The 14024-nt window shown below is 31.8% G+C and overlaps 2 protein-coding genes across 6 annotated transcripts; one reads left to right on the top strand and one right to left on the bottom strand.

Moving 5' to 3' along the window:
- Positions 1-1453: 1453 nt before the first annotated feature.
- LOC126676366 (protein cornichon homolog 1-like) lies at positions 1454-5430 on the bottom strand. 3 transcript variants are annotated; one of them, XR_007640272.2, is made up of 6 exons: positions 5052-5430; positions 4406-4587; positions 3794-3916; positions 3544-3661; positions 2517-2651; positions 1454-2049 (listed from the first exon to the last, which is right to left on the bottom strand). XR_007640272.2 is itself a non-coding variant. In XM_050370556.2 (5 exons), the coding sequence occupies exons 1-4, from the start codon at positions 5124-5126 to the stop codon at positions 3589-3591; spliced, it is 453 nt and encodes a 150-aa protein (XP_050226513.1). In that variant the 5' UTR covers positions 5127-5430; the 3' UTR covers positions 2256-2651; positions 3544-3588. The 3 variants fall into 3 exon arrangements, 2 of the variants coding, with proteins under 2 accessions (XP_050226513.1, XP_050226514.1); XM_050370556.2 differs by lacking the exon at positions 1454-2049 and having other exon boundaries at positions 2256-2651; XM_050370557.2 differs by lacking the exons at positions 1454-2049; positions 3544-3661 and having other exon boundaries at positions 2256-2651; positions 5052-5429.
- Positions 5431-8243: 2813 nt separating this feature from the next.
- Positions 8244-13911, top strand: LOC126678727 (OVARIAN TUMOR DOMAIN-containing deubiquitinating enzyme 4). 3 transcript variants are annotated; one of them, XM_050373625.2, is made up of 7 exons: positions 8245-8474; positions 10407-11006; positions 11129-11250; positions 11474-11514; positions 12368-12466; positions 12736-12890; positions 13311-13911. In XM_050373625.2, exons 2-7 carry the CDS (start codon positions 10418-10420, stop codon positions 13319-13321), a joined length of 1017 nt encoding a protein of 338 aa, XP_050229582.1. In that variant the 5' UTR covers positions 8245-8474; positions 10407-10417; the 3' UTR covers positions 13322-13911. The 3 variants fall into 3 exon arrangements, with proteins under 3 accessions (XP_050229580.1, XP_050229581.1, XP_050229582.1); XM_050373623.2 differs by lacking the exon at positions 13311-13911 and having other exon boundaries at positions 8244-8474; positions 12736-13050; XM_050373624.2 differs by lacking the exon at positions 13311-13911 and having other exon boundaries at positions 8244-8474; positions 10371-11006; positions 12736-13050.
- The last annotated feature ends 113 nt before the right edge of the window (positions 13912-14024 follow it).

Here is a 14024-nt window from a genome sequence, read left to right as displayed (position 1 = left end):
AGGACATAATATTTAAAGGTATCGGAAATTTGAAGTCCTTTTGCTCACAAATTAACATCGGATAATAAGAACTGACAAACATATGGTATAGGGGAGCTATAAAGGGATTATGAGTCTATTATGTCACCGAATTAAAAATTTCACATCCTAACCCAAGCGGCACCTAGGCGATCTTACTTGTGAAAGTGAAGATGCTAAGTAAGTCTTGAATTTTAATACAAAAATAACTTAATAGCAAATGGGGACAATAAGAGTTTAAATAATATAAATTTGTATTGATGGTAAGTAGATGACTTTACAATTATTCATGTATGTTTATAAATAAGGAGGTTTGCCTATTTATAGAATATTCCGATAAATTCTAGAGTGTTCCGAAATTTTTTAGAATGTTTTAGATGATTCTAGAGTGTTCTAAAATGTTTTAGAGGATTTTAGAGTATTCTGGAGAATTTCAGAATATAAGGTTTCTAGAACGTTTCGGAGAATTTCGGAATATGAGATCCGAGAGTGTTTTGAAAAGGTTTGGGACGATAGCTTCTATAACGTGCGAAAAATTGTATAGACAATTAGCTGGCCTGGGGTACAGATCATGTAATTTAAGGGGTCTCTATAATAACAAATTGATTTATAAAAATTAACACAAAGGTTAATTTGTATTCTTCTCAAAAACTATAGAAGATTAAGTGAAACAACAGTAATCATAATTTTTTTTATCTCTTAGCACAATATCTTATGAGTACCTTTTACCTTTAATCGGCGAAAAACTGAGGAATTGTTAAACAAGTAATGGTTTTTCGATTTCTCCCAAAGCACTTGAAATTTATCTTTTTTTCTCCAATGATAATTTTCAGTTTTCCATGAAAGTATTTTTCCAATTATTGAAAAGAAAAATTATTAAAAACTTTCCGATGCAATGTCAAAAAATAATAATAATATCTTCCTATACTATATTTTTGTTATGTTTAATCAACTTCAGTTAACTAATATTCTTTCTTAGTCAGTTAACTTAGTCAAAAGGTGAAATTAAAAATAAAATTTAATTTGATCCTCAAAATTGTTTTCTCTTCATAATAGTTCACGAAATCACAAAATATCAAAATAAGTTTTGTTCTTGAGATACTATAAGACTAAGTTATGAGTTTTAAGAAAAGAGCTAACTAATTTAGAGAGGTTATGTAATATGTTCGCATTATCAAATAAAGCCAGCATTCTAGAAAGTCCGTTCCAACCGCGCTCACGGCCCCTCTGGTCTGCCAGCATAAAAATTCTCCGAGCGAGCGTACTATGGGGACCGTAAAGCACATCCGGCAGTTACAGGCTGATTTTATTTTTCTTTGGAACCTGAACCGGTACCAAAGTTAAATGATAAAAACCTTGATTCCACCTATTCAAGAATTATAGAATAGTGGATTTTATGTGAGCCTGATCCATAAAGATCTGATATAGATTAGAATTTTTCTCTAAAATTATAGTATACATCAAACAGCCAGATATTATTCCATTATGCATGTCCACCAGCCCTTTGATGGTAACCCCATCAACAACAACAGACCCACTTGTTTGTTGCCCAACAAAACCCACAGATCCCTTGATGACGATGGGTCCAGAAAAGGAAATACAGTACACAAGACAACTGCAGTCAATCCAGGACCCGAAAATGACCCAACATTGTCCCAGTGACCCGATTGTAGGGTCAAAAAAAAGGCCCAGTGGTGAAAAATTTCTCATCATACTAACAATTGGACCCATCAACTAGAAAGCTGAGAAAGGCAGGCTCCATGGGCCCTTTGATGATGCTTATAGGGCCCATAAGCGTTCTATTATTAGCAGTATTTTTTGATTGTACAACAGAGAAAGGCGAAGCTGTTGTCAAGCTGCCTACAGTGTGTCGGGTCTGCCAAGCTGTCGTGATTGGCCTCCGAGTTAACTTGATTGGTGTTGCTCTTTTGTGGTACGGCCTGCTAAGCCCATCAACATCCATCCAGTTCACACTTCACACTCCTTGCATACCCAACTCGATCACATCTTAGGCTCGAGAGCCAATAATTGCTTCACAGAAAAAGCCCAACAATATAATTGAGCAAATGTTAAGAACTAAGGTCTACCATAATAGCCCTTACTCTTAGTGACCTGTTTGAACCATTTTTTTAAACCAAACTGAACCGAATTATATAAAATCAAACCTATTGATTGATTTTTCAGTTCGGTTCAAATTGTCCGGTTCTGTTTGTACCAAATTAAACTACAAGAAAAACTGAAAAAACAAATTATAATATACAAACTGAACCAAATAGAATCAAATTTGTTGTTTAATTTGATTTTTGCATACCCCTCTATCGCCCAGTGATATGAAATGTAAGGTATCAAGAATAAGTACTTTGAAACAGATAAGAGCATGTCAATCATATACAATAAACTGATTTTTTTTCTTTAGTAAACCATAATTGTTTATCTACCTAATCATAAACTGAGACTCCAAGCATTCTCTTCTCTATCAAATAGAAATCAAAACTAACCACATTAGTAAGAACCTTCATTTAGCTTATCTTGAGATGAAAATCAGCAGAGTAAAATCAGCAAAAAGCAAAATACATGAATGTCATCGCTAGTCATCTGCAGTCTTTATAATGTTGAAAGCAGCCAACACAACCCTGCAAATTAGGATTTTAATATTAGAAAACAGAGAAAGATAAAAGACCGAGTTTTTCACCCCAACAGAAACGATATTCACATCATATTATGCTAACATACAAATAGATATGCATTCACCCGTAACAAGTTCAGAACTAGAATTATATATACTCTTAATTTAAAACTCAAGGACAACTTAGATATACAAATGTTTCTACATGACGGTCTTTAGATCAGATTGGTCACATGCATGCACACATCTACTTAAAACCTACATCAGCGTTATACCAAAAGACCAAGAACCGAGTACCTCACGATTATCATACTTGGAAATTGTAAAAGGCTCTTCGAATCTCTCCAACACCTAATTAACCATTAAAAGCTAGCAAGGTCTGTAAGGGACACCATCATAATTAATCGTGGTAGCTTATATTTAGGAATGCTACTCACAGCTGCTATTACAATGCCAGCCATTGCGGTTGACCTAAATACTGTATAATATTTTATCGCTTTCTTTTATTTGCTAAAAACATTACTTTTTGTGGCTGCCTTTTTACCACACAACTGTCAACAAAATGTGCACAATTTCCTACTGCGGTGCCATGACTTCGATATTACTAGTTGAATGTTTAGGCTTATACATAACTCCCAATTTCAACCATCAAATACTAGCAAAATGCACTTGTCTATCATATGTAGATGATCAATATAAAAAATGGTGGAATTCAATATCGGAAAATTATCAAGTATATATATAGCACTGTTTATTTACATAGAAAATATATTAGTAGTACTACAAAGACATTGCCGAATAATTCAAGTTTAAACCAACAGAATTTTTCCTTTTCTTTGGAAGATTTTGAAACCTAAAAGGCATAAATTTGGGAAAACTTCACATAATCTAACACTAACCTATTTAAAGCGGCAAAAAAAGTTCCATATCCAGAAAAGAAGTTTCTAGAATATGAGAAAAGAAGAACGGTAGTCTAGGCTTTCAGATCTGTATATTGATATGGCGCCTGAAATGGTTCTATATCCAAACATAACGAAAAAACCTTGATTAGACCAGATTAACAAACTAAAGATACTCTTATACCAAAATACGGAAATAGAAGTTCTCAAAAGGAGAACAAACATATTTATTTATCAACGGTGAACAAACCTGAACATCAAAATGGAGAAGGAAATCAAATAGACACCAAGCTTGAACAACCTACACTTCTTCTCATAGTTTAGACTTCGGAAAACTTCAGTGACATCAATAAGATGTTCCCGTTTCCAGAACCTGAATTTTCAAAATATAGCAGCTATATTTCAGATAAAATTTTGTGCGATAGAGAAAAGCTCAGACAAAAAACAACCATAGTCATTATAAACTAAGACATATACATAGCAATCCACTTCTACACTTCTTCCCACCAACTGAAGGTCGTTGTTAAGTGATTGATTAATGAGAAAATAGCTCATGACAACAGCAATTTCCATTTTGAAAGAAAATAATCATCCATGAACTGTGCCATAGTAAGTCACTTCCACACTTCCTCCCACCAACTGAAGGTCATTGAAAGATCAATGAGAAAATATCTCATAACAAAAGCAATTTCCATTTTGAAATAAATAAACAACCATGAACTAGGTATTGGAAGTCAGTACCTCATTGTTGAAAGTAAGATTTTCACATTCTGAGTTCTAATTATTGTTATATCCAACTTATTAAAGAAGTATACATACATAAGTAAAGTTCTTAAATGATAAGGATTTAAACTGAACTTACTTCATCAAATGGTAACAAGTAAGTGGAAGAACAAAGAGAAACAGGAACCAGTGTCGTGTCAGGAGGAAAAGAATGCAAACTACCCCTTGCAAAACAAACTCAGGCAGAATCCATGCATTAACAGCAGCTGTTGCTTCAAAAGGATTCATGTGGTCAACCTCCAAGTCAGTTAGGCACAAAAGCTGCCAAAGAAAAACAACTCCTCATTATTTTCTGCTTATGAAACACTATTTACCGCAATTAACAGCAAACAACTAATGACCCTGTGGCATTGTTACGCATAAACAAGAAACGAGTAAACAATCAATTAGATACTAATGTTAACAATTTCCAAAATATCAGATAATGAAAGCATGAATTGAAAGTTCATAACATAAGTTCAACTGCAAAACATACCACAATTAATGTCATAGCAGCACTAATAACACATCAAATTCAAAGCACGAAAACAAGAATCACAGATGTTATCAAACGGCATCACTAGCGCAATATTTTGAATTTGAAATTTCACTAGCAGAAACACAAATTAGAGACAAGCATGGTTTGCTAAAGAAATTACAGCATAACTATGATGCTCACAACAAGTAATTTAAGTTAACAAGTGATATAGGGTTTCAAATTCATCAAAGAGAAAAGTAATACGTACCGCATAAAAGATCATAGCGACAAGGCCGAAGTGAAGGAGTAAAAGGAGAAGAGAGAAAATCAAATCCCACACCATTTTTATCACACACGCAAATGCGTGAGGTAGTGATGAGAGGGAATTGGGATTAACTATATATAAAAAAAAAAAAGCGCGAGTTTTGATTTTTGATTTTTGATTTTTCAGATTTTTTTAACGGAAACAGAAAATGCATGCGGTGTGGGAGTAGGGATCCGCTGTGCAAAGAATCGAATTAACCATGAACCTAAATCAAACTAAAAAAGTTGATCGGTCTGGTATTATAATTTTTTTAAGCAATTGGTTAGGTTTTTAAAAAATTGGTAAATTATAAAAGAACAAACTATGTAAATTTATCAACATTTTAAAAAAGTAATTTTATTCAAAAACCTTCTCTCTACTCCATTTTCAAATCCTTTTGTTTCTCTTTAAAAGTTCCATGCATTAGAGTAATTTTCATTTTAATGGTTTTTTTTTTTTTTTTTTTTTTTTTTTTTTACCAAAGGCTAATATTCATTAATAGAATAATCAAATGTACAAAAATAAGTGACTCCTCAACAAATCTGAGTGAGCCAGTCTAAATGTAAATGATGATACCGCATAAAGCAGTCATCCAAAAGGGCTTTTTCGACCACCAGTGGGCCACCCAAATATGTTAACAATGTAAATAAAATTATTGTTACAAACAATTCTGTCATCACTAGGAGAATGATTTTCTGCATTGTGAAATGATGATAGTCTTGTGAGTAACAACTCTTCCATCATCGCTAACGCCATAGTACAATAATCACATTTAAAAGAACGCCAAATTTTAACCATTTAATATATATGCTGCCATCACATGTGTATATTTTCTATAGTTACTTTATTAATTTTAACAAAATATATTTATTTTATCCATTACTCACCATTAGATGAAATAAATTCATCTAATGGTAAAAATAGATAAAATAATTTAACAATAAAGTAACTATAAAAAAATTAATTATAGCCAAATTAATAAATAAAATTTTATATTAGAAAAACATAATAACTACTTTTAGCGGTTAACATAATTATACTACAAAATAATAATAATAGATGTACTATTTTTTTGAGAAGATAATAATAGATGTACTAATTTGCATAGAATTTGCAAGACAATTAATATTGGCACATATTACTTAGTCCTATCTTATTATCTCAATAATTTACGTTCAACTATTTAATAACACATTCCATTATTACAAACGGATCATTATCTCTATTAATAAGACATCAACCAACATTTCCACTGTTATAATTAATAAAGATATTGATTTTTATTTAAACATCTTAACAATATTAAAAATGCCATTTGAGAAAGAATTTAAATTATCCATACAGATTAAACATGGTAATCTATATATTGTAAGACAAAAATACTCGAACTAGTTATTTTAATTAAAGTTCAAATTTATTATCATTAGTTCAAAAGTTTTAGCATTTATAAAGAAATATAAAATATAATACTTAAATATATCATATTGATAAGAAACGCCAAAATTTGTGAGTTAAGATCACGCCAAGATTTGTGATACAAGATCACGCCAAAATTTGTGATATAAAATCACGCCAACAGTTATGATATAACATCACGCCAATAATTGTGATATATAATCACGCCAAATTCTAGGTAACACAAATACGAAAACGAAAATATTAAAATATATTATTTAGATATACTCGAAAATAAAGTTCATAGTTAATAATAAATTATTTTACAAGTTTTATAAATATAATTAAAATTTTATAAATGATATAAAAATATTATATATTTCAACAAAAATAGAATATGAAAAACACAATTTTATCAAAGTGTCCGTGCTTCCTAGGCCAAAATCGTGATATTAAATCACGCCAAAATAGTAATATTTAAACTTTGTAAGATAACTACTATTTTGCAAAACGAGAATTATAAAAATAAAAATGAAGTCCTGATTTCTAAATATGTTGCTATTATCTTAACAATTACAAAATTTTGTTAAATTAAATAACTAATAATAATTCAATTTATGGTTTAGAGAAATATTGTTGGTGAACAATTTTTATAGATTAAAGTTTGAAAATTTAAATCCTACATTAAACCGGAAAAATAGAAAAACAAAACTGAAAATCAGTTAAAAGTTCAACCACCCAAAACCAATATACAAATTAGAATTTCAGAATACCATGGAATCAATCTAATTAATAAAAATTGTTCATCTTTAAAAAATATCAATATCCTCAACTTCTCACCCCATTTGATGATCATATATACAGAGATGGTGTTGAAAGCAATTCCAAATTCGAAAGTATAGTTAATCGCAAAAATGATTAATGATCATAAACCATATTGGGCAATTAAAATAAGAATACCATCGATCAATTCAACATGCAAGGATAAGTAGAATGACAAGTGTGAACTTCCAAAAGAATCCACTTTGTTCACCAATTTTTATAAAATTTTGAAATATAAGTGTAAAATAAAATTGGTAAAAATTACTATAAATTGTAGTTGGCCAAAAGTACTAACCAGATTTGTGCAGATCCGGCACTGCCAAAATAAAACCGACGGTGGATTATCTGCCCTGGTTGGTATGAAGAAACTGTTGATTATAATTTCTCTCTAACAGTTCGGCCCCCTAAAAAGAAAAATATGGCTATGCAACTAGCACTGCCTTAACTTCCGTAAACGACATTGCCTTGTGTAATTGATTATCAGATATTCATACTATCGCCAATCAAATGATAGTGTAAAATTGAATAAATTTCCAGCGGAATTATCAAATAGGGATAGATTTACAAACTTTAATAAAAGGATTTGTATGATAATTAATAATATATATAATTTTACAATCAATTAATAAAAAAATACACTACATCTTCTTATTATGTGTTAAACAATAAATAGATTAAATATGACATGTCAACATCTTAATTATTTAAAAATTATAAATAATTAGTGATTTTCATCTAAACACCTCAAGTCCTTAGCATTTAGTCACCGAAGGTATTTAACGTTGGCTTATTTGCACTATTTTAGAATGTTGAGAGCTTGAATAATAAAAATAATTATAGAAGGGCTGAAATGCCCTCTTGTAGAAACTTCAAGGGTTTATTATCGACCTTCTGCTTAGAAAATAAATAAATGAAAGAATGAATATAATCCGCTGCTGTAACGCCTATGGTTTACCAGTTACCATTACCAACGGTCAGTTGGTATTCAGAAATCTCATAAAACGGTGTTTTGTGTCAGTGACGGAGATAGAACACAAGCACAGTAAGCAGGAAGCTGCTAGTTCGCTTAACAATCTAACTCCCAACTCATAATTACTGAATCTTAGAACAATCGTTGCTTCTGTGATATAATTAATTACCCTTTTTCTTATTGGGTCCAATTCAAAGCAGGTATAATTCTTTGCTTACGGACTCCTTCATTCCTTTTCTGTAAAAAAATTAATCTATTACATATAGGATCCAGCTGATTCTTTATTGTTTTTGTTGAGATTGTCTCAATTTTATAGGTTTAATTCTTTCTTTTTAACTTTGTGGTTAGCTTTTTAATTTAGATTTTTCGAGACAATTTTATTGCATTCACGTCAGGAGTAGTTTTTATTCTTTCTGTTTTGAATTGATATATATTGTGTGACGTTATTGTTAGCTGCTTAACCAATTGTTTTGTTAGATTTTCATCTTATAAACAAATTGGATTTATGATCTTAAATGTGCATATGTTTATTTTTCTATGATTCCAAATACGTAGGGTTAATTACTATGATCCCATAAGTTTAGCTCCGAACTAATGTTTCCCCCCTTAATTTTGAAAAATCACTATTTTCCTCGTGACTTTAATGTTTTATATAACTGAACACCCCCTATAGAGGGGTTTTTAGTTAACGAAAACTAAAATGTGAGGGAGAAAAAGTAATGTTTTAAAATTTATGGGGGAAACAGTAATTCGGACATAAACTCATGGGTGTAATAGTAATTAACCCTTAAAAATATTTTATAGATAGAAAATGCTAAAATGTTGAATTACTTACTATATAAGAGAATGCTATAATTTATTTTTTAGTCTGTTTAGGCAATGCTTTTAAGTTACTTCATTATAATGGTGTTTTATGCCACTTGCACTGTTGAGTTATGTTTGGGTGAATTTATTTATCATAATAGGATGAATGAACAGATTTTTGCCTATTTTTTTTCTACTATAACTAGATCTCTCAGCTGTGAGGTTAGCTAAATGGCTTCCATGACACTCAGTTACAGAGTTCATAATTTATACTTTGTGACAAGGCTCTGTTTTGACTGGCTATAACTCGAAATGATTTGTCTAAACTTGTGTGCATTTTTATATGATGCAAAATTGTTTATCTAAAGTGAGATTATTCTGAGGAAGTGCGACTAAGTAACATGTGATGTGTGATATGGTAATAGTGATGTTTTAGTGAGTTTGTAGCCTAATGTTTTACTGATTCTCTAAAGCATTGAATTTGATACGTTTCTTCATTGCTATTTAATTTATGTTAACTAGAGATCTAGTTTCTAATAAGTGCAGTTGTCTAAGGATGAATTCTAGGTTAGTATCTATATACGTATTATTTAAGGCTTATCTTGTGACATTCTCTTAGCTTTTGGTGGCATTGCACCCGTGTTCTATGTTGCTGACATCAAATTATACAAATTAGGAGAATCCATTCTATTAAATACATTAACCTTAGGTAAAGAGACTTCAAATTGAGCACTGTTCTAGTGCAAAACACTGGTCAGATTAAACTGTTATTAGCTTACAAGCATAAGTGGTTGGTAGCCAGAACTGGCTTTCAATTCTCCTTTTTGAGATGTATACTATAGCCTGTTGGTAAGTTTGGAGATATCCTCTAAACTAAGAAGGGTGAAATACACGTGTTATAAAGAAGTTTCATATCTCTTGTATATCAAACAACATCATGGAATTTTCCTGGAGAATTGTGGGGGATTAAAGTAAATGAATTTGTTTCTCGGGTACTGATAACAAAAGAAGGAACAACCTAGTAATTAGCACAGTTTCAAGATAATGTTTCCATCAGGAAGATAAGATAGTTTTATGGATATAAGAAATGTGAACATCAAATGTTTGATCATTACAATTCAATGTAATGTGCAGAAGTTAATGCCCACACAATTCTAAATCTCCATAGGAAAGAAAACATATACTGATCTTTATTTATGCATTTTTCTTAAGCAAATATATTGCTTACAAGCTCTTCATATGGTTAGCTGTACTTAATTGTTTAATCTAATAAATTAGCAATGATTATCCAGACAATGAAAATGTTTTGCTTTGCGCTTCTGCCTTAGGCTATGCCAGTATGGTGGTGTTCTCTCCTACCAGCACCTGTGCGAGAAATGTTGTTTACTTGAGTGGACGCGTTCAACTTATGGGAAGCACTATTTTGAATATGGTGTCCAGAGGACAATCTACTTCATGTTGTTTCTGTTTATACCCTACACAGTCCGGAAAAAACTACACTCAATTGTCTATCTCAAAGACAAATCCATCTGTTATTAATTTTCACACATTGCATAGAAACTTTTTTCGGTCTAGTTTTTCCAAGCAGAGTGGCAGCTGCCAATCGGTTACTATAAAAGGATTATCTGACTCCAGAGGTCCTTTGAAGAGGAAGTTCAATATTTCACTGGTATCTCAAAATCTAAACATGAGGCTTTCACTGTCGAAACGAGGAATCTTCTCCAAAATAAAGGGTAATGTGGGATCTATGTCTTGGTCTCAGGAATGTGCCTCGACTGGCTTACTTTTTGGTCTATTGGTTTGTTATTCAAGCCCTGAGCCAACACATGCTGAAGCAGCTGCAAAGAAGGATAAAGATGACGATTCTGATTTACCATATGTTAAATTGTCACATGGGAAGAAAGTGTACACAGACTATTCCATTACTGGTGAGTTGTGAGAACCATGCTATCTGGGCTATATGCAGTTATTGGTACATAAATCTATTTCTTGTTTCGGTATTGCAAGCCTGTTACATGTGTTTTGACATGTCAGCATCCATGCTCTGCAGGAATACCTGGAGATGGAAGGTGTTTGTTCCGCTCGGTGGCACATGGGGCCTGTTTAAGAGCTGGGAAGCCAGCTCCAAGTGAAAGTCTTCAGAGAGAAATAGCAGATGACTTGAGAGCTAGAGTATCACTCTAACACTTCTCTCGCAATTTTGATTATGAAATGCCCTCTCTTTCCCATTCCTTTCGTCAGAATGTTTCCTTTGGGTATAATCTTTAAGGACAGAAATTTAATGTAGTTGCAAATATTTACCTAATGATTTTCATAAAAATGTAGACTCTGGTTGCTTAATTTATGTTTTACATTATAAGGGCCTCTAATTTCTATTGGTTGTTAAATTTGTCAGGTTGCTGATGAGTTTATAAAGAGGAGGCAAGAGTCAGAATGGTAAAGAGTTCTATTTTACTCTTGTAACATTTTTGAATTCCAAACCACTGTTAGAGCTTTATTTGAGTAGTAGTGATATCATTCCATTCCAAATTTATCATGCATATAACACTTTCAGAAATCTGCTTCTGTAGTTGAAGGGGGTATGGATGTGACTCGTATCCCATAACTTGTCAGTAGAGTCATTCATCTGCTTGTATTTCTTTATCCAGGAAAGCTAGTCTATATATCACGATGAAATAAATGAAGATTGGTTTGCCTCTTTTTCTTTTTTTTGTTCAATGAGCTCTTCCTCTAATTTACTGATTCTCCTCTGGATAATTATATAATGCTGGTTTGACAAAGGCAGGCTGTTACTCTTATTTCATATCCTCTTCTGAAATATGATAAGAGTTTCATGGATAATAGAAAATGGAATTAATGACTTACATCTAAGATAGCAAAGGGAAAGTATAAGAAGATCTTTGACATAACATGGAAATTGGTGTCGTAAAATCTGTTGTTGTTACTACAGTCGATATAAATAGTGTTGGTCACATCCATCAATTTTGCATCAGATTTTTATACATGTCATACAATGCAAGTAGAATTTGATTCTTACCTAGACCCGGTCTATGTAAAATTCATGGACCTAACCCTATCAAATGCTAGTAAAATGTGAAAGTGAGAGAAAATATGTTAGAATTTAGAACATTTGATTGGTTAGGTCCATGAATTTTTCATGGACCAGGCTTGGCAAGAACTTCCCTGAGTTCATATTGGTTTTTCCGAGTATAGGGCATTACATTGAAGGGAAAATACAATGGAAGTTGTCTTACAAATATGCTTTTTGGTGACTTCACTATTCTAACAGGTTTGTTGAAGGTGAATTTGGCACCTATGTGGCGAATATGAGGAAGCCACATGTATGGGGGGGCGAGCCTGAGTTGTTCATGGCTTCCCATGTTCTAAAGTAAGTATTGCTTTCTGTCTCTTAAGTCTTAGCGTGTTCTTTTGGCCTGCAGGAAAACTTGTCGAGTTTTACATTTCGGCATTTCATTTCCATTTCCGAAAACGAAATTAGAAACTCCCAAACTATATATTATAACTTATTCTTATAAAAATTAGTGTTTCGCCATTTTTTGTTTCAGCATTTTCTTTTCCATGCAACATAATCCGAGTTAATTGGAGTTAAATCCACATGATTTTAGATCGCTATTTTGAATTTTTTTCATTATGCAGGATGCCAATCAGTGTTTACATGTATGACCAAGATGCTGGAGGCATCATATCTATTGCTGAGTATGGCCAAGAGTATGGAAAGGACAATCCAATTAGAGTTCTCTATCATGGTTTTGGACATTATGATGCATTACAGATTCCTGGAAGAAAAGACGGTAAATCCAAATTATAATCATGTGTTTAAGGGTTAATGTAGTTAAAATAACTACACCTTTAATGAACAAATTCTTTCTTTTTAGTACTGTTCATATTATTTAGTTTATTATCGGAAAATGCCAATACCTTTTCTTTATTCAATGAATGAACTCTTATTTATATCTCGAGTCATGTTACTTCAAGGTTTTATTTTTAATTTTATATACATCTTTTGCATGATATGAAATATAATCTTCTTGTGTTCTTTTAGAGGATATTACACTATTAATTGTAAACTTTTGAAAATATTTACAAAAGTATGTTTATTCTTTTGAGTTTGTAAAACTAGATTTTCGCCTTTGGAAAAAAAGACTAATAAGTTCTGTGTTTGCAAAAATATGGTTTCATATGGTATATTTGAAATAGTCTAAGCATCACAGGTCACCATTGAAAACAATAAACGATGAAATGATAATGACATTATCATATCAGAAGGTCGTCCTCCATTGCTTCAAATATGTCGACAAGTTCGTGGTGATGGTGATAGATTGGCAATGTGGGTCGAAGCGGCATGAGAATTGGTGGAGGTAGGAGAGGAGATGCTTAATTGCTCAGCAATGAGACAGATTGTATTAGGAAGAAAAATAAATCATGTTGTTCATTTTCTACATTCTCAGACATAATTTACAAAATTAAATTAAGAAAAATATTTGCGAATAAAAGTGAATTATTTGTTAATGTTTATTGTACAACTATTGTAAGGTGGAAAAATAATGATGGAATCATATGAATGAAACAAAAAAAAAAGTGTAGTTAAAATTGTGGGGAGTTGTGAGTTATTATATATAAAGGCTTGAAGCAGATTGAAGGAGAAGATGGCGGTGCTATAAGAAAACAAAAGGAGAAGACAGAATGGAGAGTGAAAAGAATAGTGGTGAAAGTGTTAATTTGCCTAAATATGATTAAATTTGTATCTTCTTTTTCATATTCTAAGATGTAATACATGTTAAAAATAATTAGATATCTTTTTGGCGTCCAAAATATGAGTGTTTATCCCATACAACGGATGTGTCACGTCATTTTTACAACAAGCCAATAAAAATTTATAATAAAGAATTTTTATTTATTACTTACTATTTTTTTATCATTAAATA

The sequence above is a fragment of the Mercurialis annua genome, linkage group LG4 (assembly GCF_937616625.2).
Source record: "Mercurialis annua linkage group LG4, ddMerAnnu1.2, whole genome shotgun sequence".
In the NCBI taxonomy this organism is placed as follows: domain Eukaryota; kingdom Viridiplantae; phylum Streptophyta; class Magnoliopsida; order Malpighiales; family Euphorbiaceae; genus Mercurialis; species Mercurialis annua.
Note: the sequence above shows the minus strand (reverse complement) of the source record. Positions and strands in the feature narration are given on the sequence as shown.